At 40.3% G+C, this 27,996-nt stretch overlaps 1 protein-coding gene across 3 annotated transcripts; it reads left to right on the top strand.

Moving 5' to 3' along the window:
• The first annotated feature begins 19 nt into the window (after positions 1-19).
• Positions 20-27,462, top strand: ALG5 (ALG5 dolichyl-phosphate beta-glucosyltransferase). Of its 3 annotated transcripts, none has more exons than XM_057399973.1 (10): positions 20-202; positions 1,095-1,266; positions 2,510-2,556; positions 3,228-3,296; positions 8,059-8,151; positions 9,716-9,829; positions 11,120-11,179; positions 14,045-14,196; positions 24,901-24,986; positions 26,179-27,462. In XM_057399973.1, exons 1-10 carry the CDS (start codon positions 113-115, stop codon positions 26,289-26,291), a joined length of 996 nt encoding a protein of 331 aa, XP_057255956.1. In that variant the 5' UTR covers positions 20-112; the 3' UTR covers positions 26,292-27,462. The 3 variants fall into 3 exon arrangements, with proteins under 3 accessions (XP_057255956.1, XP_057255955.1, XP_057255957.1); XM_057399972.1 differs by having other exon boundaries at positions 20-244; XM_057399974.1 differs by lacking the exon at positions 11,120-11,179 and having other exon boundaries at positions 20-244.
• Positions 27,463-27,996: the final 534 nt, after the last annotated feature.

The following is a 27,996-nucleotide window of genomic DNA, read 5'->3' as shown; positions in this document are numbered from 1 at the left end:
CTGCCCCCGGCAGGGTGGCCGCTCTCGGCAGCGGCTCTGTGCTCGCTTCCGCGTCGCTGTCGCTGTGCGGTAGGGTGGTGCCTGCGGCTCGGCGCCGCTTTCCTCAGCGGCGATGGAGCTCCCGCTGCCCCCGTCCCTGCCCGCAGCTGCAGCCGTGCTGGCGCTGGCGCTGCCGGGCCTAGCTGCCTTTCTCCTGGTGCTGGTGAGAACCGGGCCGCGGTCACCGCTGTGCCGGGAGGGCGCGGTACGTGGGGCCTCACTGCCGCCGCAGCGGTGCGGGGTATGGGCGCTGCCAGCACCGGGCCTGCCGGGGGGCCTCTGCGGCCTGCAGCCGAACTGGAGCCCCCGGGGCTGGCCCGGGCTGGGCGGCAGACCCCGGTTTGTGCAGCCGCTGGCGGGGTTGTGCTGGTGTGTGGTGTTCTGTGGGGAGAGTGTTTTCGCAAGGCGTTGTGTGAAACGCCTCGAAAACGAGCTAAAAGTGGAGCGTTTCATTCTGACAGCGCACCTTGTAAAATATCCCCTTAATGCACTTACACAGTGACCACTTGCTGGGAGTCCTGTGTGCTTCCGAGTGACTGAAATACGAGTGGGAAAAGTTTGACACTGCCTGCCAACAGTACCGTGTATATGATGTTTCCAAGTACTCCTACTCCCAAAGACCGAGTTCTACAGGTTTATTTTAGCTATGCATAAAGTTGACCAGAGCCTCAGTTTTGCAAGCGCTGGTCCCGAGTAGTGCCATTGATTTTGGTGGCTCTGTTCAGGATCAGAGGCAGTTGTGTGGTAGAGATTACTCAGGGAAGGGGCAGCAGGGCTTGGGTCGCCCCTTGAGAAGTATCTACATGCTTTGCAGTTAAAAACAGTAACAAGCCAATGATGCTGGCAGTTGTCAGAGTGGGTGAAATGATGCCATCAAATGGCCTGAGAAGGTTTTGGTCCTGTGTGATTTGGTCAGTGGATGAAGGACTGCACTGTTGACCCACCTCATTACTGGAGTATAGTTGGTTGCCCCTTGCAGCACATTCAACAGTTAGATAAACCTTTAGTAGAATGCTCAATTATTTTTTCTCATTTCTTTTTGTCTTGCATCACAGATTTGTATGATTGCTCATGTAACTGCCAGAAAAATGCCAACCTTTCACCGACATGAAAAAGAGAAATTCTTCGTAAATGCTGAAGGCAGGAAAGAATCTGTGCCAAGTATACATGATCCCCCTACCAGGGAGCTTTCTGTTGTTGTGCCTTCGTACAATGAGGAAGACCGGTGTAAGATTTTTCTTGCTTTATGAAAAAGAAGAAAATCTATCTGTTGTTGCTTTAATAGTGCAGAGGTCAGTTTATGTTAGCAGTAGATTCTGGCAGGCCAGATTATGTATCTGATTTGGACACAGTTTCTAGAAAACAGTCTAAGTACATTGAACCTCAAAATTAAGACACTGTGTAACTTGATTTCTGCTGCTAAAAATAGCATGGGGCATTTATAAGGAGCCTCTTTATTCTAATGAAGTCCAGCAGAATGGCTGCTCATTGCCTGTGTAAATGCTGTAAGGCCAGAAATAGAAAAAGACTTTAAAATTGGTTTGAGAGCTTCCCATTCTGTGCACAACAGCTGCAGCTCAGACGAGCAGGAAAAAAAGGATGATCTCACAGGTCTCTGACTTGGCCATATATGTGAGCGTCTGATACTAAAAAGCAAAGGCTTTCAGATGCAATAGAAATAATCAAGCTTTAAAGCTTGACATGGGGTTTATGTGGCAGCAGATGTTGTCATTCCTTTTCTTGGTGGGTGAAAATACTGAGCTGTTTGGGATCCCGTGAAGAGAGATGTTGATGAAGTCTCTCTGGACCCAAGGTAGGCCTGGCCCTTTCTCAAGTCTAATGCATTCCTCAGTTCTGGTTCTTGTACACCTGTTTTCAGTAAGCAGGGTCTTAATGTGATTTTCATTTGGTTGTCCCTCTCTTTGGTGATGGAATAATAACCTGAAATGTGCTCAGGAATGAACCTGCAGTGCAACAGCAAGTGTAAGATTGAATGCCTTTCTGAACTGCAAATGCATCAGCTGCAAAAGTAGTGGCTATTCGTTGGCTGAAGCATCAGGGTCAGCAGCCTTAGTAAGAGAAAGCATGTTATTGGCTAATGTTAGGAATTTCTCTTGTTGGTTGAATAGATAAAGTCAGTGCTGATTCGTAGGGTTAGTCATGGACAATGATTATTTTTGTTGCTTTAGTATTGTGTAGTTACATATTTCAAAATGTAAAGTTTGTTCTTCAGAAGAAATCTTTTTATCGTGTCTTACATGTGTGATTCTCTTCAGTGTTGTGTTTGCATTCAGAAAGGAGGAGACTTAAGAGTTGCAGGTGCTAAGCTTGTTTACTGAAGGTAGTGTTTTATGCAAGAGGGCGTTTGCTCAGCTTTGTTCTGTGGTTATTTTCAGCTTGCTTTTGCAGGTGCTTTTGGTGCTTTGCCTGTTATGATTTACTAATCTTACCTCCTCCACCTTTTCTCTAGTACCTCTTATGATGGATGAAGCCTTGGATTATCTAGAAAAAAGACAGGTATTTTCATTTTGCATTCAAAGTTTATTATTTTTATATGCGGCATGTATAATATGTCAGTGATGTATTCACGTTGTTATTTTGGTGTACATTAAAACAGTGTTATTTAGCTGCTTAGAAGCAGTGTTTCTGACTCTTATCAGTTGTTTTTAAATTGAATGCTGGTAAGTTTTTAAATTAAGTAAAAATTTAATATACTACTACATGACGAAAAGTCTTTGTATTCATGATATCTCTCCAAGATAGAAATTAAGTTTTAACCATACAATTAGCTTCCTAAACTAAATACTGGTTTGTTCCAACAAGTTTCTTAAGCATTTGTTCTCAGGTAAGAAGCCCATCCTGAAAGTTTGAGGATTTTGTTTGGCTGGGTTTTCTTAACATTGCTGCTGTTATGAGCTTTCATCTTTTAAAACTAAGTTGATTTTTTTAGTTCTAGGTCATAGCTGAAGAAAACTATGAAAATCTGATGTAATGGATCACGCATCAAATATGGCAAAAGTCTTTAATTGTGCCATCTTAACAAATTTACATTATAGAATCATTAGTGTCTGTTGGCAACCATGAATGAGTTAAAAACTGATAGGGAGAGAAGAATGCTGATGTTTGAAAGACCTACTACCTACTTCAGGAATTGGATGAAATACATTATTTCTGGTTTTATTTTTAAGAAACGAGATCCTTCATTCACATATGAAGTAATAGTGGTGGATGATGGTAGTAAAGATGAAACTACAAAGGTAAGAAAAAGAAGTGTCTCACCAATCAGGTGTGGATTTCTGTACCTATTTATGGAATATAGCAATGTTTTGCATTTGTATTTCATTACTTGTAGTAGTTACTAATTAAAATTCATGTTTCTGAATACTTTGTCATTGTCTTGTATGCATTGTGGATGTCACATACACACATGCATACATATAGAATTATTTTACAAATACTACTATTCTTATTTGGCATCTGTGACAGCTATTTCCTGCAGCTGAGATTCTAAAAATTCTTATCTTAACTTCACGGAATTTCTTATGAAATATTCTAAACATGCACAGTGATGTGAATGTGAACTTGAGGAAGCTAAAAAGCCTTTTTAAATCACTATTCTGTACTGTGATAGAGCAGCTGGAACGTTGTGTTGCTCTTTCCCATACCCTTTGTGGCATTGTTCATTTAAAAATCCCCATGTTTTGCCTACCAGGGGCATGGATCAGGGATGTGGCAGAGAGGCTGCCTGCTCTAGTAAGTCCCACGGACTATTACCCACTCCTGGTGATACATGTGGGTGCTAGGGGTATAGATAGCAGTAGCCTGGGGAACATAAAGAAGGACTACAGAGCCCTGGGGGAGGTGGTTAGGGGCTCCGGAGCTCAGATAGTCTTTCCATCAATTCTCCAGGATACAGGGGAGGACCTAAAAAAAGCTAGGAGGATTGGCCAGGTTAATAAATGGTTAGAAGGGTGGTGTCATAGTCAGGGGTTTGGGTGTCTTGAACACAGGACCCAAGTTTGTAGGCCAGGTCTAGTGGGGGCTGGTGGAGCTGGCCTGATAAAGAAGGGAAAGAGCAGTTTTGGTAGGAGGCTTGCCAGACTGGTCAAGAAGGCTTTAAACTAGATGTGTTGGGGGAGGGGGGCATCATTCCATCCCAAGACACCCGTCAGTTGCCAGAACCTATAGTAAATGCTCGGAGCAATGTAGAGATATCCCAGCAACTCCAGCCAATGAGCCGGCTTCATTTGGAGCTCGGCTCAGATGCCTCTATACAAACGCCTGTAGCATGGGGAACAAACACAAGGAATTAGAGATGTGTGCACGTCTACAGGGGTATGATATAATAGGTATCACAGAAACATGGTGGGATGGCTCCTGTGACTGGAGTGTCGGAATGGCAGGTTACAGGCTCTTTAGGAAAGAGGCCTGGCAGACGGGGAGGCAGAGTTGCCCTTTATGTTAGGGATAGGCTGGAGAGTATGGAACTCTGTCTGGGGACAGGTGAGCAGTTAACAGAGAGTTTGTAGGTCAGGGTTAAAGGGAATATAGCTATGGGAGACATTACTGTGGGGATCTGTTACACACCACCTGATCAAGGAGAGCCTGTGGATGAAGCACTCCATAGACAGATAGGAAAAGCCTCGCACTCACAGGCCCTTGTTCTCATGGGTGACTTCAACCACCCTGATATCTGTTGGAAGGACGGTACGGCCCGGCACAAGCAATCCAGGAGGTTTCTCGATTGTGTGGAAGACAACTTCCTTCTGCAAGTAAGAGGAGCCGACAAGGAGAGGTGTCATGCTTGACCTCGTGCTCACCAACAGGGAAGGGCTCGTTGGAAATGTGACTCTCCAGGGCAGCCTTGGATGCAGTGATCAGGAGATGGTCGAATTTGAGATCCTCAGGACAGTGAGAAGAGCGTGCAGCAAGCTCACTGCCCTGGACTTCAAAAGAGCAGACTTTGACCTCTTCAGGAACCTTAGGAAGGTTCCATGGGATACAGCCCTAGAGGGCAGAGGGGCCCAAGGCTGTTGGTTGATATTCAAGGATCACCTGCTACAAGCTCAGGGGTGTTGCATCCCAAGTAGAAGGAAGTGCAGCAGGAGGGCCAGGAGACCTCCTTGGATGGATAAGGAGCTGCTGAGGAAAATTCAAATGAAAAAAAAGGCTTATAATAAGTGGAAGCAAGGACAGGTGGCATAGGAAGAGTACATGGATGTTTTCCGGGAAGCTAGGGACCAGGTTAGGAAAGCTAAGGCCCAGTTAGAATTAATGTTAGCTAGAGGTATTAAAGATAACAGGAAGGGATTGTACAAGTACATAGCAAATAAAAGACTAGGGAGAATGTAGGCCCCCTCAGGAAGCTCTCAGGAGAACTGGCTACACAGGATTTGGAGAAGGCTGAGGTTCTGAATGACTTCTTTGCCTCGGTCTTCACTGGCAAAAGCTCTGACCACACCACCCAAGTCTTGGAAGGCAGATACAGGGACTGTGAGAATGAAGACCTTGGGCCCACTGTAGGAGAGGATCTGGTTCGAGACCATCTTAAAAATCTGAACATGCACAAGTACATGGGTCCTGATGAGATCCATCCACGGGTCCTGAAGGAGCTGGCGAATGAAGTTGCAAAGCCGCTGGCCATCATATTTGAGAAATCATGGCAGTCAGGTGGAGTTCCCGATGACTGGAAAAAGGGAAATATAACCCCCATTTTCAAGAAGGGGAAAATGGATGACCCGGGGAATTACAGACCAGTCAGTCTCACCTCTGTGCCTGGCAAAATCTTGGAGCAGATTCTCCTGGAAGGCATGCTAAGGCACATGAAAAACAACAAGGTGCTTGGTGACAGCCAGCATGGCTTCACTAAGGGGAAATCCTGCCTGACCAATTTGGTGGCCTTCTATGATGGGGCTACAGAACTGATGGACAGGGGTAGAGCAGTTGATGTCATCTACCTGGACTTCTGTAAAGCATTCGACACTGTCCCACACGACATCCTTGTCTCTAAATTGGAGAGACATCAATTTGATGGATGGACCACTCGGTGGATAAAGAACTGGCTGGATGGCTGCACTCAAAGAGTTGTGGTCAATGGCTCAGTGTCCAGCTGGAGACCAGTAACGAGTGGTGTCCTTCAGGGATCGGTGTTGGGACCGGTCTTGTTCAACATCTTCATTGCTGACATGGACAGTGGGATTGAGTGTGCCCTCAGCAAGTTTGCCGATGACACCAAGCTGTGTGGTTTGGTTGATACCCTGGAGGGAAGGAATGCCATCCAGAGGGACCTCGACACGCTTGTGAGGTGGGCTGATGCCAACCTCATGAAGTTTAACCATGCCAAGGGCAAGGTCCTACACCTGGGTCGGAGCAATCCCAGGCACAGCTACAGGTTGGGCAAAGAAGAGATTCAGAGCAGCCCTGTGGAGAAGGACTTGGGGGTGTTGGTCAATGAGAAAATGAACATGGGCCAGCAGTGTGAGCTTGCAGCCCAGAAAGCCAACCATATCCTGGGCTGCATCAAAAGGAGCGTGACCAGCAGGTCGAAGGAGGTGATCCTGCCCCTCTACTCTACTCTTGTGAGACCTCACCTAGAGTATTGTGTGCAGTTCTGGTGTCCTCAACATGGAAAGGACATGGAACTGTTGGAACAAGTCCAGAGGAGGGCCACGAGGATGATCAGGGGACTGGAGCACCTCCCGTATGAAGACGGGCTGAGGAAGTTGGGGCTGTTCAGCCTGGAGAAGAGAAGGATGCGTGGAGACCTCCGAGAAGCCTTCCAGTATCTGAAGGGGGCCTATAGGGATGCTGGAGAGGGACTCTTCATTAGAGACTGTAGTGATAGGACAAGGGGTAACGGGTTAAAACTTAAACAGGGTAAGTTTAGATTGGATTTAAGGAGGAAATTCTTTCCTGTTAGAGTGGTGAGGCACTGGAATGGGTTGCCCAGGGAAGTTGTGAATGCTCCATCCCTGGCAGTGTTCAAGACCACGTTGGACAAGGCCTTGGGTGATACGATTTAGCATAAGGTGTCCCTGCCCATGGCAGGGGGGTTGGAACTAGATGATCTTAAGGTCCTTTCCAACCCTAACTATTCTATGGTTCTATGATTCTATGTCACTGGTAGGGTTTTTGAAACAGTTCTGCATTCTTCTGTTAGTTTGATGTACGTCACTGGAAAAAAAGGCTGGCCAACTTGAGGGGTTTTTTTGCTACTGCTTAGAAGATGTTTTAGTTAGCTGCTGAAATGAACGCTGCTTTCTCTTTTACTTTCCTTAAGCTTGTCCACTAGTGATTGCTTATATATATCTATTTTTGCCTGCTTTGCATTCTTTCTGAATTAACTGAGAACACTATGGCCATAGGCTTCTGGACTTACAAGGGCTTGAGATAATCTTTAGAAAATAATAGAAGAAAACTTATGCTTTGTCTTCTCCACAACATGGAACAAAATGTACGCATTCCTGCAGTGTGAATGGGATTTTAGGTCACTCAATTTTTGTTTAAAACCACAAATAGCAGCAAGACAAGTGAAAAACAGGTAGTGGTAGAAAATTATTTTTCTTTTATTAACTTGGTGTTGACGTAAAAGGTCTGTAATAGTATGATATAAACTATATTAGTATTGAGGTTTTTGGACTTGGGTGAATGGGGTTTAGAATTACTTGGGGTGATACCCTGTTCTTACTGAACATGATTATTTTCTTCCCTCCTCTTGCATTGACTCTGAACTGATTTTTATTTTCCCAAACAGACTCCAGCAAAGACCAGGTTGGACGAGGCCTTGGGTGATATGATTTAGCGTAAGGTGTCCCTGCCCACGGCAGGGGGGTTGGAACTAGATGATCTTAAGGTCCTTTCCAACCCTAACTATTCTATGATTCTATGAAACACTGGCAATGTATTTGCCTGAAATGGTTATAGCTCTGTGATATTTTTTTTTTAAAAAGGGTGAGCAAATGTAAACTTCTATCTTGATTTCTGTTTTTGTTTTATGTTGGTTTTTGTTTGTCTTGTCAGGTTGCAATGAAGTACTGCAAGAAATATGGAAGCGACAAAGTGCGAGTGCTTACTTTGGTAAAAAATCGAGGGAAAGGAGGAGCAGTTAGGATGGTAATTGATGCTTTCATCTCCTTCTTGTTGTCTGAACTACCTGTGCCCAAATATGCAGCAGCTAGAGCTGTGCTGATAGACGTTTTGAACTCCATGCATTAACAAAGTTATTATCAGAAAACTGAGTATGGGTTCTATAAATGAAGGCAAAAGCTCTTTTTAAAATAACCTCATTTTAGATCTTGGAAAAGGTAGTTTCTTGACAGGAAGATCAATAACAGGGATTTTTTTTTTTTTTTTTTTTTAGCATGACAGTTCAAAAGCAGAAAAATAAAAAAAAAAAGATAGATTTGAATTTTACACTCCTGCTAGTTCCACTTAGAAATAGGCTTGCCTTTAAAAAAAGTGACCAGCCAAACAAGGAACCTTTTACATATTAAAGTAAAGCTTTAGTAGAAAAAATACAGCTATATTTGTAAACATTGATTTCCACATCATGCCTCTGGTTTTAAAAATGGCTAACAAACAAACAATCACATGCAGCAAAGTTTGTGTTCACTGGAACCCACTGGTATCACCTGCATTTGATAGTAAAACCGGTACCATTTATGTTTTCACATACTAATTTTCACATACATTTTATCATAAAATCATCATGTTCTAAAAATAAAATAGCTGTTACACATTTAGAAGGAACATTTTTTTCCTAAGATGAATGACATCTTATTTTTATGAAAAATTGTTGTGTCATTTATGGGTTATCAGTGACTATATTTTAAGCTCTGTCTTTAATAAGTCAATTTAAATTATTTTTTTATTAAACACAAGTAACTATAGCAAATGGAGAGAACATTAAATTCGAATGTATGGAGCTTTTGTAAGGGATGTAATTACAGTTATTCCAAGAGAAGGAGAAAGATTCTCTGTGTGATAGATTTTTGCACTACAAAGTGTGAGGTGGATGTATATACTACTGCTTCCTTGACAGGTTCTTCTAAAGTCACACATGCTTGGTTCCAGCAGTACTTTTGTCAAACCCACTGCTGATTGTTTTCCTGTCTGGACATCTTCAAAAATTGGCAAAGATGTCTGACCAATAACATGGCAAAACAAGCTGAGACCTGTGCATCACAAATGCTTTGCAGTGGTTCTATGACTTAAGACTTACTACTCACAACTAATTTAAGATTATCTCTTGAATGCTCTTGAAACAGTGTTACGAAAAAAATATCACTGCATCCTCCTTTCCAAATGACAAAGTAACACTATCAAAGGCAGTGGCAGCTGCCTATCACTGCTGTTTTGTGCTCCCCTGTGTAGCTGACTCTAGCAACTTGTTATCTCTTGGGATTTTGATTTATAAAGCTTTTAGTTTGAAAGCTTTTCTGAAGAAGGAATTGTTAACCTTTCTCGTTCATGCATTGGCTGTGGCTGTGGCAGACTACTCAGTGTGCAGTCCTTACTACAATATAAATTGTTAAGTTGTTGTCAATATTAACGTGTCGAATTTTCGAGATACCACTGTTCTAATTACTTCATTAGGTTTTTGGGAGTGTCTTTTAGCTAGCTTAAGATAAATACTGATTTCAAAGGTGTTGATATTTATTGATTATTTTGACTGCAGGGTGTCTTTAGTTCTCGGGGGGAAAATATTCTTATGGTTGATGCAGATGGAGCTACAAAATTTGCAGATATTGAAAAAGTAGAAGAAGGTCTAAAAAATCTTCAGCCATGGCCTGTGAGTATAAATTCTCATGGTTTCATTTTAATGCACATGCGTTCAGATTGATTTTTCTAATTCTCTTCAGCTTGAGTTTTTTGAGATCTGGTTGAAGAGATAGATGGAAGTCTAGAAACCAAGGTGTAAGCCAAGCTGCAAGAATAGGCTGTCAGAAGGTGGCTTTGACAGAATTCTTACCTCTTTTGTATACACTGTGCCTATTTCAATGCAGTACATAATGTTCGATTGACCATTCTTCCTTTGAAGTTGTTCTACTCTGTGTAAATACCATATGTTGCCTATTCAGTTAAAAATCAATTTTTCCTTTTTTAACTGTTTTCCTTTTATTTGATGTCATCTTATATACCTTTAAGGATGCATCTTAATTTCACCCTGCTTTAAGAGGTTCTCAGAGTTGTTAGTTTAATGATGGTATTTGGAAGAACTTTTATTGTAAACCAAAATTCAAAAACCTGTAGAACAAGAGCTCCTCCCTGCATCGTCATTCTCCTTTGGGTGCTTGACTTGAAAGAGATGAGGTTTATTTTCTGCTTAAATGCAGATGAGTGAGGTACTTGTAGCTAGTTTCTCGAGGTGCTGGAAGCAGTGTGCCCCCTTCCAGCAGGAACTGCGAGGGATGCTGCGTGCTCTGCGAGTGCAGGACCAGAAGTGCGGCAGCCACCGGGCGGCGGTGTTTGGCTGATGCTGTCTGCTGCCAAAGCGGCAGCAGCAGTCGCTGCTTCTGCGGCATCAGTCCCGCACTCTCAAGTATACCAGATTGAAGACATTTCATGTAAGAAGCAGTAGCATGAGAATAATATTAAACCTTTCATTATGATTACATCTTTTGATTAATTTCAGATGGTGTTCTTGGCTGATACCGTGGCATTTTAGTGTGTGAAGGTATATCAGTGCACCAAGTAGTTTATTGTCCATGCTACAGTGCAATATTTAGGGAAAGCATATTATAACACTAAGTGCCTAGGAATGCTAAATGCTTATCTGTGCTTTTTAACACATTCACAGTATGCATACCTCAGAGGAACAATGTAAGCTAAACCAGACCTGAATAAATTGCAGCAATCTCTATCCAGCATATGCAAAATGTAATAAATTTTAGATGATCTGTTTAATTGTAGAAAAGACCGATTTTAGCCTCAGAAACTAGCAGTAGAAAAAGTGCAGCTACAGGAGGCAGAAAAGTATACTCCTTTGAAGTTTTTTATTATACAGTTCTCAACACAAGATTCCACTGATTCAGAAAATGTTAGTTTAAATAATAACTCTTTAATTTGTATTTGTGTGCAGAATGAAATGGCTATTTCCTGTGGTTCTAGAGCTCACCTGGAGAAGGACTCAGTAGCAAAGGTTTGTTTCCGTTTCCTGCTGTGTACTAATACTCAAATACTTCCATTATTTGATGCTGTCCTGCATATTTTACTATTAAATAATCAATATTTGTAAAAGCATGGAAGCTAAAAAATAGGAAAAGCTTTTCATAAGTTTTTTCATCATGTAGCATGTGCTCCATCATATACATAGGATGTGTATGCCTGTATATGTGCCTGGATTTCTAGGCACTTTGAACTGCTTTGGGTTAGTGCTTCAATTTATGGATTGAATTTTCCTAGTTCAGAACATCTTACAAACAGAGCTTCTAATTGCTAACAGAATTGGTAGCTGGTAACAAGTACTGGGGCTGGAGTGGAATGCAACTGATGAGTTCATTTTTATTGATCCCCTTCCAGTGTAAGAGCTTGACCTGCAGATCTTGAAACCTGTTTCAAATAAGTAAGGGATAATTAGCAACAAACTGTTTGAAGAGTCTCTCAATTCATGGGCAAGTGCTGTATTTTTTCCATATTACTGATAGTAAAATTTTTGAAATTTGAACATACAGACAGCACTGTTCTCTGTGTGACTCTTGTGGAATAAACAGTGGTGTATAGACTCACAGTCTTATCTTGCATCTGGTTTTCTGATGTCTTGGCTGACAGTAGTTGACAAAGGACAGGCATGGAACTTGTATTGCAGCTGACGCATTGCTGGACTCATTTTTTCAACATCATTGGATGTGTTCATCATGTTGAATGTTCTCAAGAGTATGCTTTGTTTATACTGATGTTTAATACTCGAAATTATTCTAAAATAGGTGCACAACTACTAAAATAGTTCCAAAAGTTCAAAAGAAGTTACACTGGTAATGTTCAGCCCCTTGTAGACCTTTAATTTCTTTCTTCTGGTTTATCAGGTAATATTGGAGTGGTTCACTGGAAAGAGTTCTTGTAAACACTGCTGTGGGTATGTTAGTGTCCAAACAAAACAAAAAAAATCCAAAACTTTCATCATTATTAGAAATTAGGGTAAATCTTTGACATGGTACTTGCCTGCTTATAGCACAGAATATACCATTTGCAGTTACTTGTTACCTGTGTAGGCAGTGTATCCTGGAAATATTGCTACTCAGGATGATCATGTATGTGATGAATTTGAGCCCAGAAAAAATGCTTCATTTTGTGGTCAGGTTCTGAATATAGGTAAACTTTCTTTAGTGCATTTATGTGTCTTTTCATGTTTAAAGGTCTTGATACATGAGGGAGAGGAATTGGAACAGGACTTTATCTTTTAATGCAAAAGACAAATTTTAGGATGTGTCCATCCTTTGCTTCCTGTTGCTTCCCACATTTCTGACTTTCTGATAAAGGAATCGCCAATTGTAGCTCATTTCATTTCATCAGCCATCTGTCCCTCAACTGAAAAGGAAACACTGCCTTTACTACATTGAGAAGAGACTGTTGTGTAGTGTAGTAGGTATAAAAAAATTTGCAGAACAATCTTTGAGAAGTTGGGATTTCTGTCTGGGCTTAGTGGCATCTGAAACAGTAGAATGAAGTTGTGATAAGCAGCTGCATGGGATTTTTTTAAGATAAGAATTTAAACCTTAAATTCATTCTTGAGATCAAGAATTGTGTTCTGCCTCTGGAGGTGGTAATGTACTTTAACAAACCCATAGTATGATATGCATAAAGTCATGGGAGTGATAAACATAATCCAGGAACATTTCTTTGTGGAGTAAGTGCAGTTTAACTGGCTGACAGTCATGCAACCTCTTAGAGCTTCACTTTTGGGTCTGGTAGCCTTGTGTTCTTGGTCACAACCTGGTTCACCTTCATCAAAAGAGCCAAAGAATCCACACCAGACCCATCATAAACCTAGGGCTAGAATGTCTTTTGAGAGGCAGAAGTTATGACTATTATGTCAGAAACAAAAGTATAACCGAAGAGTAGACTGGGAGAACATATACCAGGAATATAAAATATATTTGTGAAAGCAAAAAAACAGAAGAGGTGACTGTGTAACATTGCTGGAAATATAAACGGTTTTGCACAGCAGCTGTTACTTCAGTCCTGTTATTTACTTGGGCCATTGTATACTGCACAAAAAAGTTCATTCTTACTGCATTCCCTAAAGTGCCTTTACACAATGTGTGCAAACTCTGGAGATCATTCAGTCTTGAACAAAAGAAGTGGGTCGCAAACAAGAAGAGATGGTCCCATTTGCTGGTTTTTTAGTATTATGAAACCTGAGTTTATTATTACTTTTGTGTCAAAGTAGGAGCTGGAACCTTTCTAGTGTATATTCTTAGGAGTAGCAGTCTTTGTGCAGTCCTGCTGGCTTGTTCTCCATTGTCCATTTGTCCTGGTAACTTCTGAATTTGTTGGACCTGTTCAACCGATTTTTAGGAAAAGGACTAGACAGAGGAGGAAAAATAGCTTGGAAGTGTCCAGTGGAGTAGAGAATGTAGCGTGCCATTCCCCCACCTCTTTCACTCTCACTGGGGCAATTCCCAGAGAATCATGCAGAAGATACCATGCCTGCCCCACTAAGTAATTGAAATCCATCTGCAGGTTCCTGCTCCACTTGGTAAGGCATTATCCAGAACAGAAAGCTGCACTGAATTAGGGAAAGCAACAAAAAAGAACTTGGACTTTTCATATCCTAAGTCAGAGTACTAACCATGCACTTGACTATCAAGTCTTTCCTTTTCAGCTGAAATTTTGTTTCATTGTAACAATTGAAAAATTCTGGTTTCACTCCAGTGCAAAACAAAAACCATTTACAAACTTTGAAAGCTATCACAAAACAGAGTTATTGTCCTGTAAGCCAGTCTTGCACAAATACCGCACTCATCACCTAAATGCAACCGTCTAACTTCTCACTTTTTGTCCACAGCGCTCTTACTTTCGAACTATTCTAATGTATGGGTTCCACTTCCTTGTATGGTTTCTCTGTGTCAAAAAGATCAGGGACACGCAGTGTGGATTTAAACTTCTGACCAGAGAAGCTGCTTTACGGACTTTCTCAACGCTTCATATAGAACGCTGGTAAATTCTTCCTTTTTCTGTTGTTTCTTCCTAATTTACCATATATTTGAAAAAGTAATTTTAGTATTGAAGCTACTAGGAAGCATGTGATGTCTATGTATAAATCCTAGCTGCTCAGTTTAACCAGTTATAGTACTTGCACATCAATTTAGATTTCTTGTTATGTTAAAATATCCTGGTAATTGCTAGGAATTCTGTTTTGTCATTAAGAGACACTTTAGGAAACAGTAGGGTATTTAGTTTTATTCTTTCTTCTTATTGTGATAAGGAGAAAGGGAACAGATGGGCTTACTAAGTTGACTTTAAAATAGCATCCAGTGTAAGCTGAAAGAAGACTACATTGGTGTGCTTTTGGGTGGCAACAATTGACTCCTTGCAAGTTCTTTTTTCTTTGGTATGTGGTATAGAAAGAGCTACATAATACTAAATGGGCATTTTGGTTTTGCTTTATCAGAGCAACTGATAATTGGTTAGGAGAGGGGGTTAAAAACAGTGTAACTCTTCTCTCATCACGCTAAAAGAAACTCCAATCACGCAATTTTTTGATTATGTTGTAATCCACTCTCTTTCTGAGAGTCCTCTCTCCTTTTTCAGATGTGAGCCATGCAAGCAGAGTAAAAAATGGAGAGAAGCTTTTATTATGATACGAAAAGTTCAAAACTTTATTAGCCTGGTTTTATGCATTACAATTCAGTACTGCTTAACCAAAACAAAGTACCTAAAACCCATATCTGATAAGTTTCTAATTACTGAAGGCTCAAAGTGAAAGGAAATGTCTACTCTTTTGCAGCTTTTATTACTAGAATATTTCATGAGAAGATTCTTGATAGAGCTCATTAATAAAAGACAGTAGAAAATTATGTATGGTCTTTGAATTACTTTAGAGCTCTCTTTCATTGTAATTTAGATAGAACAGTTCCCTTTAGAGAGTGATACAGTTGTGACTACTTTTATGGGACTGAAATGCTGTTTCCACACAAATACCATAATTAAATTTCCTACACCACAACTGTTTATAGAAAGACTGGCTTAATTAAGCTTAATTAAATCTTTTCAAACTATTGTCTTCATCCAAGAAAACCTCTCATGGAGTACTGTTTGCTGACAGAGAGCAGAATGACTGAACAAAGTTCTCATACAAAAATGTGTGTAATCCTATAGTCCTAGTCAATTCTGATACATCCAGTTTTAGGCTGAGCTTTGGCAGTGACAGTTGAGTTATATTGCTCCTTCAGAATGGGACTGCAAAGGTAGTGTTTGGACACATGAATCTGGTGCTGAATGTAGAACTTCTGTTGAACTGAATCTGGAACTGTGAGCAGTCAACTTTTAGAAAAACACTTTCCTGCTGGGTGGTTTGCTTATTGCCCTAAAAGAAACTATAGCTGAGCCAGATGTATGATTTGTCCAAACTTGATCTGTAAAATTCTGTAAAATTCATATACAGGGGGTTTCTGAGTACGTGGTTAAACATGTATGTGAGGCCCAGAACTGCACATCTCAAAATTGTCCTGTTTAACTTGGCTTTATAAATTAAGTGCTTCAAGAAGAAATACTAAAAGAAATGAATGAGGGTAATCAGTTTAATCTGTAAAAATGCAGCCTTCAATCTTCCTCTGTTGTAAACTGAAGATTTTGAATATAATTGCACTTAATTGTCAGACATATTATGTAAAATATTCAGGGGTTTTATTAAAAAAATCTTCACAAGCTTTCCTCTGTCACTTGGATTCTCTAAAAGAATGAAAGAGTAAAAATAATAGTGCTGTACCCCATTATCCAGGAATAAAGCCAACGAAAAAGGATATTGCTAGCTTATAGTAATTACATTGCAGGTGTGAAACATTATGAGCATGTCTTGGTGTCTTAATTCATTGTTCTTATATGTGCTGCTGTAAAATGAGCCTTCTATTCTTGATCTTTTATTTACTGTAATCCATAAACTAACCCCCTGAGTGTTTTCTTTTTTATCTGAAATTCACTGGTTAGTGATGAAGAATGTTTTGTTGGTCAAAAGAAGAATAACTCAAGTGCTTCCAATGAATAGCTCTTCAGATACTTCCAAGTCACAAATTTGCCTAAAACAACAGTAGTTTGGTTTGGTTTGGTTTGGTTTGAAGTTGGTTTCATTTTTTGCCAAAGTGGGCAATATATTGTCTGGTTTTATCCTCATCTGTCCTTCAACAGTCCCTGTGCTTCCCTGCCTTCATTTTCATACTTATTGGCTAATTTAACCCAAATCCAAAGGAATAGTAGACATTTTGAGATCAAAACCTTTGGCAAGTTTCATGGAAACTGAAACCTCCATGGAGGAGAGAAACTGCGATTATTGACGCTGCTAAAAGAGAAAACTACAATAAGGATTCAAAGTGACTTGTTAGCTTCACAACCAGCCATTTATCATGTGTAACTGGAAGATAACAAAGTGTCAGTGCACGAAACAGAGTACTGTTCCTTTTCCAGTTAATATTTATAAGATCTGGAAACAAAATGGGAGATGGGGAGGTGAAAGTGTGTGGGGAAAGTGGGTATTTCAAAGGAAAAGGTAATAGTGATTGAAATGTCTGTGTTGGACTCACAGTTGGGATAACTGCAGTTGGAAGTTACAAAGGGATATCAAACATTCATCCCATAGAACCATACATTGGATTCCTGTGTATGTAATAATGTAAGAATCTGAAACAGCCCAATACTGAAAGCTTCTTATTTTAAGCAAAAGTGGGCCCTGATATCTTACAATTGCATAACATGTAAAAACGAAAATAAAAACTGGTTAGGCATTGTGCTGTCGAGGTTCTGTATGAGCATGAAGATGTAAGGGGAAGAAATAGTAGTCAGTATTATATTTCTGCTAACCTGGAGCAATGGGGACTCCCTAATGGGTCACAGTACAACTCACTGATACTGAGACCAACAGCAGAGGAACCACCATCGATACTGGACTGGATGCTCGGAAGTCTGGGTTTATTACTGCCTCTGCATTAGGGCTGTTTGACATCTGAAGAAATTACTTGATTCTTTCGGAATCTTAGAATCCCATTAGTGAAGTGCAGCTCTGTTAGGTATTGAAAGAGTTCAGTTCAGTATGGTCACTGCTTAGACATTCTAGTAATGCTGAAGGAGAGTGACGGAGAATATTCAACAAACAAGCAGCATTTAATAGAATAAAAGCCATCTGAGAGCCATCACCCTAGTCACTGAGTCTGTGGAGGGCTCCCCTGGAGCTGAAGCAGAATGCGTGGTGAGCTGTTGAAGAGAATGAACACTATTTGGTTTTTGCAGAAGCCTTGTCTGTCCTGTCTGCTCAGGTTCTGTCAGACTCAGATTTTTTGAGGTGCTACAGTAGAAAGTGAATTCTTATGTGAGGACATAATAAATATTTGAACCAGTTAATATGTAACATATTTTTGCATGATGTGATATAAAATGACTATAAAATTGGCTACCTAATAATTCTTTCCCTGAACTGTTAAGCTTACTGCTCAGTTAGGATATGAATATGCATACACAATAGACAGGATTTGCTTTATCACACCTGAAGAGCATCTACTTGTCATCTAATCTCCCGTCTTAGACCAATAGAAGGGACAATTTTAGAGTACAATTAATTTCATCCTAATACAGGCTTCTAAAATACACCAGATGAATTGCAGCCAACAAATGCCCATTTCCTGCCCTTGGCTGTAAAGGTGCTGTAGATAATTTGTACAAAAGGTGTATCCACTGTAAATGACTGAAGTTCAGCAGGGTAAATTTAACTCATAGCGAAGCAATATGTAGGAAAAAATGTGCTGCGTTGCTGGTACCTCAGCTGTGTCAGAAGGATAAACTATTCAGTAAATCCTGGAGGTACTGAGTTAGAAAAAAAAAAACTACTGAAGCAATTCTGTATCAAAGGCAGCTCAGTCTCTGAGTTGTTTAGGCAGCACCTGTTGTTTCTGTAGCCCAGAGAATTCTTCCCTTTGGATAAAGGAATCCAGGAATACCTAGGTATACAGGAGAGCACCAGTGCTGAACTAGCATTGGACAATAGGAGACTGCCTTAAGTGCTGGATATTGCTGCTACTGCTCCAAAAGGCAAATCAATACAAATTCAAGAAATTATATTTTTATTTGTATGTCTCTAAGCAGGCTGATAACATACTTCAGTCAAAGAGCAAGTCTGAGGAGCAGTCTCAGTGTCTCATCACTCACAGTAAAAAATTTCTTCCTAATAGCTAATCTAAATTACCCTTTTTCAGTTTAAAGCCATTCTCCCTTGTTCTAGCTCTACGTGGCCTTGTAAAAAGTCCCTCTCCAGATTTTTTGCAGACACCTTTTAGGTACTGGATGGCTCCTCTTATATTTAGGAAATCTTAAAAGCAAACTGAAACACTGCAGAAAACCACTGTTTCATCATTATGATGATCAGGGTTATGTCACACTTTTTAAAGAGAGAGGGATTTCCTGTAATGTTTTGTTAATCTAATAAAGTTTATAAAGCATTTGAAAATTAATAGATACTGCAAGCTACTTATGTATTTGATACAAAGAAGTAATGCTTATATCCTAAACTAGATTTTTTGTGACTGCATTAGTCTTTTTAACGGTTCTTTGGAGAGCTGGCTGTGCATGAATATGGAGAAATGTAACTGTTTATGTACCTGAGAAATGTAACTGTTTATGTTAAATTTTAATGCACAGGAAGAAAAGTGGAGAATTAAATGTTCTCACTGGCAGAATTTTCCTGTCCTAATTTTTTTCATTGATTTCTTCTGCCAAAACAAACAAAAAAATCATAAATTTTCTTTCAGCCAGAAAATGTCCTTCCTTACGTAGGAGAGCTGGACATAGCAGCACTTACTCTCCTACCCGGGATATTGATAGGGTGATGGCGGATTCAAAGCATAGTTCTAGTCCTGGTTTGATTGACGTACTTTTGTGAAGTGGCAATTTATAATGATACTGTGCAACTCAGCAGATCACTCATTAGATCAAATCGTTGCTATTACTTTTGACTATAAAAATTGCCTTGTGCACTGAACAAGCCATGCTGTTTCACATTTAAAACTCAAAAGCTCAATATAAAAAAAATAATGTTTGTTGCTAATATCTAAATGTAGTGTCTATATAAAAATTACAGAAAATTAAGCATTAAAATTGCTACAGGGATTTCTTTTCCAGTTCTTTGGCATTTTAGACTAACACAGGCAGTGGAATTAATTGTTTTTCCTGGGTTTGTGCATGGCAAGTAGAATTGTTTATGAAGTCTAATCAACACAAGAATATTTTGCTGTTATAACTATGTCTGTTTTGTCTTGTAAAAACTTCTGCTTCTGGCAGATATACGTGGACTTTCAAAAGCCCCAGTACAGCTACAGCACTTGACTAACCCACTTGACATCCTATTTCATTGTTGGACCTCTTTGACTATTGAAAGTTTTCTCTTCCCATTGAGAATTTGCTGGAACAACTTATTTTGAGTTCAGAAAAGTTCTCTATTCCAGTTAAAACAGTATAACTGAAAGCCTGATTTTGAAATTTGAAACACTTAAAATTGGTGTTTAAAAAAAAAAAACACAACAGTTTTACTGTAATTTTAAAATACAGAATAAATTTGCAGGTTGTATATTTTATAAGTTGAAGCATTTTAATATTCGGTTTAAAAGGTTTAAATTAAATTAAACACCTGCCAATTTGGTGTTCAACTGAATTTTAGCCAGCATCATCTTAAATTGTAAGTTAACCAGAAGCACTCCTCAGAACATACACAAACAGATGGAGAAGTTTTTCTGTATTTTACACTTCATGTTTGTGTTAATTAACATATAATGGAGCCAGTATTAGAAGATGGGGAAGCTGTCGCACCATGTGTGTTTGACTGTCTAACTTTGGATACTTAGATTAGAGCCTGAACTTCATTTAGGCTGGAGCCAAACTTGGGTATCCTAAGCTGTCTCCTCCCTCCTTAGAGGCACCTACTTTCTCTCTTAGCAGCAGGATCAGGTGAAGTAGGTGATGTGAATAATTCCCTGCTATTTCTGAGAGCAGTTCTGTCACATGTTAACTAGCCACAAATGGCTTCATGTCAAAACACACGTACTACACTCACCAACTCATCCACTGGTGTTACTTTGATCTCCTCTAGGGTAGGCTCCAGATTACATACCCACGCTTAAATCCTGGCTATAGAAATGTCTGTACGGTTCTTCTGTACCAGCTGGATCTGGTGATCTGCAGTATGGGTGTAATACCATCAGTGTATTGAGTACACTGCACTCTATATTCCCTGATTAACTACCCTAGGATGTGTATGAGGTGTAGTAAAAAGTGGTGGGAAACAGGGGAAGCAGCAAGATGTCCCAGCAGTATACTACAGAAGCCATTCTCCATTCAGTTTTGAGTAGGGGTTTTTTAATTTCAGGATATGTTCATTGTTACACAAAAGACAACCACATGTAACAGTATTAGTGTTCAACCTGATTAATTCCTGTGTCTTTAATCTTTTACTTTGAGCACTGGAGTTCACCAGATTATTTAATGCTGTTGTGCTGTGATGCATATGCTGACATTCGAGTAATTTGTTGTCCATTGGAATTGTTGCAAATAGCTATTAGCTCACTGGCCTAATACTTTCTGTAGTAATATTTTTTAGAGCAGCTTGTACAGTATAATTCATCAGACAATTAAGATTTTTAGTCAGTTAAGTAGAAAATATTACAAAATTAGATCTAGTCTTAATTCACAAGACTCAAACATTCAGAGGTGAATACATGGGAGTTTTGGCTTACAAATGTAAAATGTCAGCAAAAAAATAAATAATACAACTTCAGTAGAAGAGACCATGGCATAATTAATAGAACAGTATTCAACCCTCATTTAAAGAAAATCATGAAATGGCAAGGCTGCTTGGAGCAGATTCAGTTCGCTGAGGTAAAAAAACCACCAACAACACATTTCTTCCTGTAACTTTTTTGTGACAATTGAAACGCCTATGTCCCAATCAAAAAGAGGTTTACAAAGTGGTTCTCTATCCACAGCAACTGTAGTCTCTGTAGAAAACCTCTGTTTCTGCTGTCTTTGCAGAAAGAACACTGAGGTATGTCAGTGCTGTCCTGTGACATAAATGCACAGGGCGAGTTCAGGTTGATGCATGTTTGGTAATGATTTCACTTGCAAGCCAGCATGCTGCAGTCTGTACTTCAATGGGAACCTACATGTATGTGTCATACCTAAGTGCATATTTCAGAGTGGACTTCTGTTGTTGCATTCATTAATTATTTGCAGAAATGCACTGCACTGCTTAAAAGGAGGCTAGAAGTAGAGGGAAATAACATCTGAACTTGGCTAGCAACCTGCTGAAGTATGTCTTTTTGCCTGCACTTGAACACCTGTTTGTCCCTTTCTGCCCTTTGTGTAGAGTTAAATGGTATTACCAATGACTTCAATTCAAGCAGCCATTGAAGCATGAGCAAATATGTTATTATTTATTGCATACACTTTCTCCAGTGGCAAAAGATTATTATTTTTTTTTAATTATTATTGATTTTAAAAGAAAATTGCCTTGGACTTTGCAATAAGAATTTAAGCAGATTCTAAACTTATTATTGAGAGAAAATGTGGACTAGTGTTGAACTGTACTTGACTGCTTTGTGGCTGTATTTTCAAGACCTGTGTAAGCTGGTTTGGAACATCTGTTCCATTTACTTCAAACTGGAAACCTTACCAACAGCTACATTAAAATGTTTCCAATTTCTTAAATTTCAAGGTTTGCTTCCCTAGGAAAAAAAACTCTGAATAATCTTATGTGGATGGCCATTGACAGCTTTTTCCAATACAGAATAGTATTTTTTAAAAAACTTTTTATTGGAAGGGGTTGGGGAAGAGGATGTGGAGCTGTTTCGCTTAAATTCCTGTTACTAGATGTCATTTAAGGAACAAGAAGACCCCTACTGGCATTTGAAGACAACAAGGGAAGGTAGGGGAGAAACTCAGGGATCAATAAATCTTAAGAAATTTAACCCAAATCACCAGAATCTTTATAATTGTGGTTTGCATTCACCCTTGTCAGTACTAGGTACTGGTAGTTTCGTATGCTGATTTCTGTATGGGCATTACAAGCTGTAGTTGCCAAAACACTTTTCTAATGTAACTTTTCTAGTGACACAAGGGCAGCCTTGGCTGCACTGGCCATGAAATGATGGAGTTCAAGATCCTTAGAGCAGCACAGAAGGTGCACAGCAAGCTCACTACCCTGGACTTCAGGAGAGCAGACTTTGGCCTCTTCAGGGATCTGCTTGGTAGAGCCCTAGAAGGAAGAGGGACCCAAGAAAGATGGTTAATATTCAAGGATCACCTCCTCCAAGCTCAGGAGTGATGCATCCCAACAAAGGGGAAGCCAGGCAAATAAGCTGGGAGGTCTGCATGGATGAACAAGAAGCTCCTGGACAAACTCCAGCATAAAAAGGAAGAGGAAGCAAGGATGAATAGCCTGGAGGAGTGACTTTTTTACCTCAGTCTTGGTAAGGCTCCAGCCACACTGGTAGAGTCACAGATCGCAAAGGAAGGGACTGGGAGAATGAAGTGCTTCTCACTGTAAGAGAAGATTGGGTTTGAGAACATCTAAGGAGCCTGAAGGTGCACAAGTCTGTGGGACTTGACAAGATACATCAGCAGTAACTGGCATATGTAGTTGCCAAACCATTTTCCATCATATTTGAGTTCTAAGGCACATGCAAAACTAAGGAGGTGATTGGTGACAGCCAGCATGGCTTCACTAAGAGCAAATTGTGCCTGACAAGTTTGCTGGCCTTCTAAGATGGAGTCACAGCACTGGTGTATAAGCAAAGAGTGACTGACATCAGCTACCTGGACTTGTGCAAAGCATTTGACACTGTCCCACTCAACAACCCTTTCTCTAAACTGAAGAGACTATTCAACGGATAAAGAATTGTCTGGATGGTCACAGTCAAAGAGTTGCTGTCAATTGCTCAATGTCCAAGTGGAGATCAGTGAAGAGTGGTGTTCCTCAGGGGTTGGTGTTGGGACCAATCCTGTTCAACATTGCTGGTGACATGGAAAGCGGGATTGAGTGCACCCTCAGCAAGTTTGCCAGCAACACCAAGCTGTGTGATGTGGTCGACATGCTGAGGGAAAGGATGCTATCCAGAGGGACCTGGAGACACCTGGGAGGTAAACCTCATGAAGTTCAACAAGGCCAAGTGCAAGGTCCTGCACCTGGGTCAGGGCAGTCCCTTGTGCAAATACAGGCTGGGCAGAGAAGTGATTAAGAGCAGCCCTGGGGAGAAGGACTTGGGTGTTGGTGGACAAGAAATTCAACATGACCAAGTATTGGGTGCTTGCAGCCCAGAAAGCCAACTGTCTTCTGGGCTGCATCAAAAGGAGCATGACCAGCGGGTCAAGGGAAGTGATCCTGCCCCTTTACTCTGCTCTCGGGAGACCCCACCTGTGTTCAGCTCTGGAACACTCAATATAAGAAGGACCATGGACCTGTTGGAGCAAGTTCAGAGGAGGCCACGGAGATGATCAGAGGGCTGGAGCACCTCTCCTATGAAGACAAGCTGAGAGACTTGGGGTTGTTCAGCCTGGAGAAGAGGAGGCTGAGGGGACACCTTATAGCAGCCTTCCAATCAATACCTAAAGGGAGCCTACAGGAAATCTGGAAGGGAATTTTTATAAGAGGAGATAGTGATAGGATGAGGGGGAATGGCTTTAAACTGGAAAAGGGGAGATTTAGATTAGCTATTAGGAAGAAATAATTCACTATGAGGGTGATGAGGCACTGGCACAAGTTGCCCAGAGAAGCTGTGACTGCTCCATCCCTGGCAGTGTTCAAGGCCAGGTTGGACAGGGCTTGGAGCAACCTGGTCTAGTGGCAGGTGTCCCTGCCTGTCTCAGGGGGGTTGGAACTGGGTGATCTTTAAGGTCACTTCCAATCTAAACTGTTCTGTGATTGTAATATCAAAAGCCTCAGTGTCTCAGATCCAGAAACCCCACTTGAGTGTGCAGTTGCAAGAATGAACCATACAGACAATTCTCTGTGCAGAGAAGTGAGAGGATTAAAGTGTTATTTTAGACAAACTGGGCAGGGAGGGGCAGCTGACTTAAAGTAGGACCATTTTCCCAATTCATTTTGCTGCACAACCTGCAAACAACTGTGCCAAGGCAGGTCTTGAGGGTTTCTGTCTTGTACATTAAGTAGTCACCAGGTGAAGAACAACTGTTGTTCATGTTCTGTTATGCAAAGTAACATAAATAATTTCTCACATCTGTGCTGCTGCCTTTATTCTTGACTTAGAAAGTACAGGGAGAATCCATCAGATCAGTGTAAAACCACAGCAGGTAGTTGTCCCCTTTGATGAAGCTACTAGAGATGTAGATTGACAGAGCACATTTGGCTGTTTTGTCTTTGGAAATGTTTAAATCATGATTGTGGCAGAATGAAAAGTGAGCAGTGGTCTGAGCACAGCATGACCTATACCTTTGGGAAAAGGAGACGGTGTTGTCTGTATGCTGGCTATGTTCTGAGCCATTCACTCAGGGAAATTAATTTCCCTTTCATGTGCATCAGACCTGGAGAGCATTGGTATCAGCTTCGTAACTGAACACCAACCTCCTTAAATCAGGCTGGGTATTTAATTAACAGTGCCACCATCTTTCTTCTGGAAATAAGTGTGACTGTATTTGCTATTTTGTGTTCTTCAGGGCATTTGATGTGGAACTTCTTTATATAGCTCAGCGCTTGGGAATACCTATAGCAGAAGTTGCTGTCAACTGGACTGAAATTGAAGGTAGGGAAATTATTTATATTCTTGTAAGATTCCTTATGTGTCAATCCAGAATAAAATATCCAAGGGTCTTCCCATATTTTACCCAGTTCTGATAACACTCAGCTGCCTTTCCATACAGATTTTGAATTTCATGTCCTTGCCAGCCTTTTGCTGTGACACAGTACAGGAAGTGTAGCTGAAGGGGTAGAAAGAGAGAGAAACTTTTCACTCCCACTGGAGACAAAAGTAGGTAGTTATACTGATAGTATAAAGCACTACTTTGGCGTGCCCCCTTCCTATAATGTGTTAAGAAAAACACTGCAATTGTAAAACACTGTGCAGGAAGTCTGACCATCACTGTTCTGTGATTCAACTCCATTTCACTATGTCTTGCCTTCCAAAATCCTCAGCCCACCTATTAAGGCCTCCTCTTCTGAAGATGTGTTGTTCTTTCAGACCTGTAGGGAGGTCTCTGTTACCAGGTTACTGGAAGGTATACTTCCGTACATATTTCTTCATAAGCAAAGCCAGTTTAAGAGATACTGCTTTGCTTCTTCTCACTTCCTCCCTTCCATCAAAGGCAGTCCTTATTTTTTGCCTTTTTTTTCTTTTTTCTTTTTTTTTTTTTTTTCGAATCTGAATATATTCTCAACACAACCACTGAACAACAGAAAGTATAATGAACTGCAGTGGTGATGGAGAGTGCAAGTAGAGAATATCCTCAGCTGACTTTACTAGAAAATAAATGCTTTCTTTCAATGCAGTTTCACATGTATATTGCACCTAACACGAAGACTAGCAGAGATGGAGGAGGGCTTGGTTTCATAGTGTGGGTTCCTTACCTTGCCTGAAGACTGGCACATTCATATTACTGATGGTGGTCCTCTTCTCCAGTGTTGCTAAGAAATCCTTAATTATCGATGTTCGCATTCCTATATACTTGAACAAAACTTTGTCATAGAGAAAACTATGCATCTTGTGACATACACGGAATTAATGTGCTGCTTGCAAACTAGAATCTCCCATTTATGGTATAATGTAATTAGTACAAAGCAATAACTTTTGCAATAGAAATTTTTATTAATGTTAAAGTCTAGGTTGTGGGGCCAAATGTGCTGAGAATGCAGAGGTTCATGACTACTTAAATGTGTCTCTTGCCAATGCTCATTTTTTCTAACAACGTCCTTCTGATTTTCTTCTTCATTAATCACAGGTTCTAAGTTAGTTCCCTTTTGGAGCTGGCTGCAGATGGGCAGGGATCTCCTTTTTATACGACTGCGATATATGACTGGTGCCTGGCAGCTTGAAACAAGAAAATGTAATTAGGTTATTTACATTTTCCAAATATATTATTATACTTAATGGAACATGAGAACAGTTTCAATCAAGTGAAGTGGTGATGAAAGCTGAGGTAATTCTTCATTACTCCTGTTGTATGTTTCATTTTTGCAGCACGTATGTGTTTTATAAGGTTGTCAGCAGGAGATTTGTACCATGTTTTGAAAAGAGAAAGCATTCCCAAAAATATTTTCTTATCTGCTAATCAGGATTTTATAATATTAAATAGTAGCTTTAACATGTCTTATAAGTTCACTCAAATAAATATATCTTCTTTTGTCTCATCATACATTTGGAATTTCCTTACATATATTGAAAGGAGGCAGTCTGTTCTACCTGATGCAATATTGTGTTGTGAATGACCACAACCATTTGTTTCTAGAGTAGCTGGAAATATAGGGCCATATTGAAACTTGGAATTATCAATCATGGTTCACACTGATGCATGTTTAGATTCAGTGTTACGGGAAACATTAATGGGTTTTACTGAGTTACGACAGTAATGTTCATAAGGCTATTCTAAGAACTTTCAGTAGTCTATTGACATTCCAAATGTTTTTGTCTGAAGCTGAAATAGTTTGTCTGAAATCAAACTGTGGATCATCTCCAGACTGTGGAAGGTCCAAGAGGAAGTACTTTTTATGTTAAAATGTTGTCTTCTATAAATATGTTTTGCTCATATGTACTAAGTAATATGGTATGTTCAAGGCTGGGAGTCCTTGGCATCTACAAATCTGTAGTGCAAAGGGTATGGAAAGATAATTCAGAACATAAAAAAATGAGACCCAATGTACACTGGGGGCCTGTGCATTACCAGTGCCAGTCTGATATTCTCACACTTCAAATGAGATCAGAGAGGGAGGAAGGGGTCTTGAGCCTTTCCTCATAATATCATACCCTGTTACATTCCGTAACAAGTGTATGACAGGGTTCAACAGTGCTTTCAAAACAGTTGTGGATTGCCAACAATCTAAGCCAATCTGTCTTTCGGAAACATACAAATCTGTACAGATTTAAAGAACGAGTGGCGTATGGCTGTACTTTCACATATGATTTCATTGGTGATTTTTCTTATTCCTTCTGCAATATTGAGTTTTGCTCCTGTTAAGGTTACCTCAGTTTTCTACGCATTGAAGTATTGGAATAAATTATCAAGAAGCACCTCCAGTTTGATATTGCAGTCTTTATTCTCTTGCCTAGTTCACATCCCATCTCAGCTGCCTTTCAAAGCAGGCTTGCTACATCTAAACTATTTGTTGGCGATAGTTGCTGACCTGCCCAAAAATATTTTGAGAGCAGGGATAGGCAGCTTGTGGGACACCTGGCAAAGTGTAGTCTGACACATTCATTCAGTACAAGCAGAACAGGGATGAAAAAAACAAAAGGAATAAACTGGGATAGAGGGAAATGGGGAGAAACAGAAAATGAAATTCATCTGGGGCAGAGATTGGAAGCCAGAGAGTGAAAAGGAAAATGGGAAGTACTGAGACTGCATGAGAAATGGGTGTGGAACAGCAATGGACTCAGCAAAGACTGGAGCAAGGGAATGGGGAATCAGACAGATCAGTTAAGGGTGGAAAAAAGGAAATGTTGCTTCCAGGGGAAGGGGAAGCTGAAAGGCCTCACTAAGCCAAGTAATCCACAAGAACAGGTTTAGGACAGAAATTGTCTAAAACAAGTTGGGACTCAGGGT

This window comes from Pezoporus wallicus, unplaced genomic scaffold (genome assembly GCF_028554395.1).
Source record: "Pezoporus wallicus isolate ANWC-B61680 ecotype Strahan unplaced genomic scaffold, APGP_CSIRO_Pwel_v1 scaffold_7383, whole genome shotgun sequence".
NCBI lineage: Eukaryota > Metazoa > Chordata > Aves > Psittaciformes > Psittacidae > Pezoporus > Pezoporus wallicus.
This window is presented reverse-complemented; position numbering and strand designations above follow the sequence as displayed.

Coding starts and splice junctions, on each gene's coding strand:
- ALG5 (XM_057399972.1), top strand. CDS start 113: ATGGAGCTCCCGCTGCCCCCGTCCCTGCCCGCAGCTGCAGCCGTGCTG. Junction 8,152..9,715: donor AAGGAGGAGCAGTTAGGATG/GTAATTGATGCT, acceptor TTTTGACTGCAG/GGTGTCTTTAGTTCTCGGGG. Junction 24,987..26,178: donor CAACTGGACTGAAATTGAAG/GTAGGGAAATTA, acceptor CATTAATCACAG/GTTCTAAGTTAGTTCCCTTT.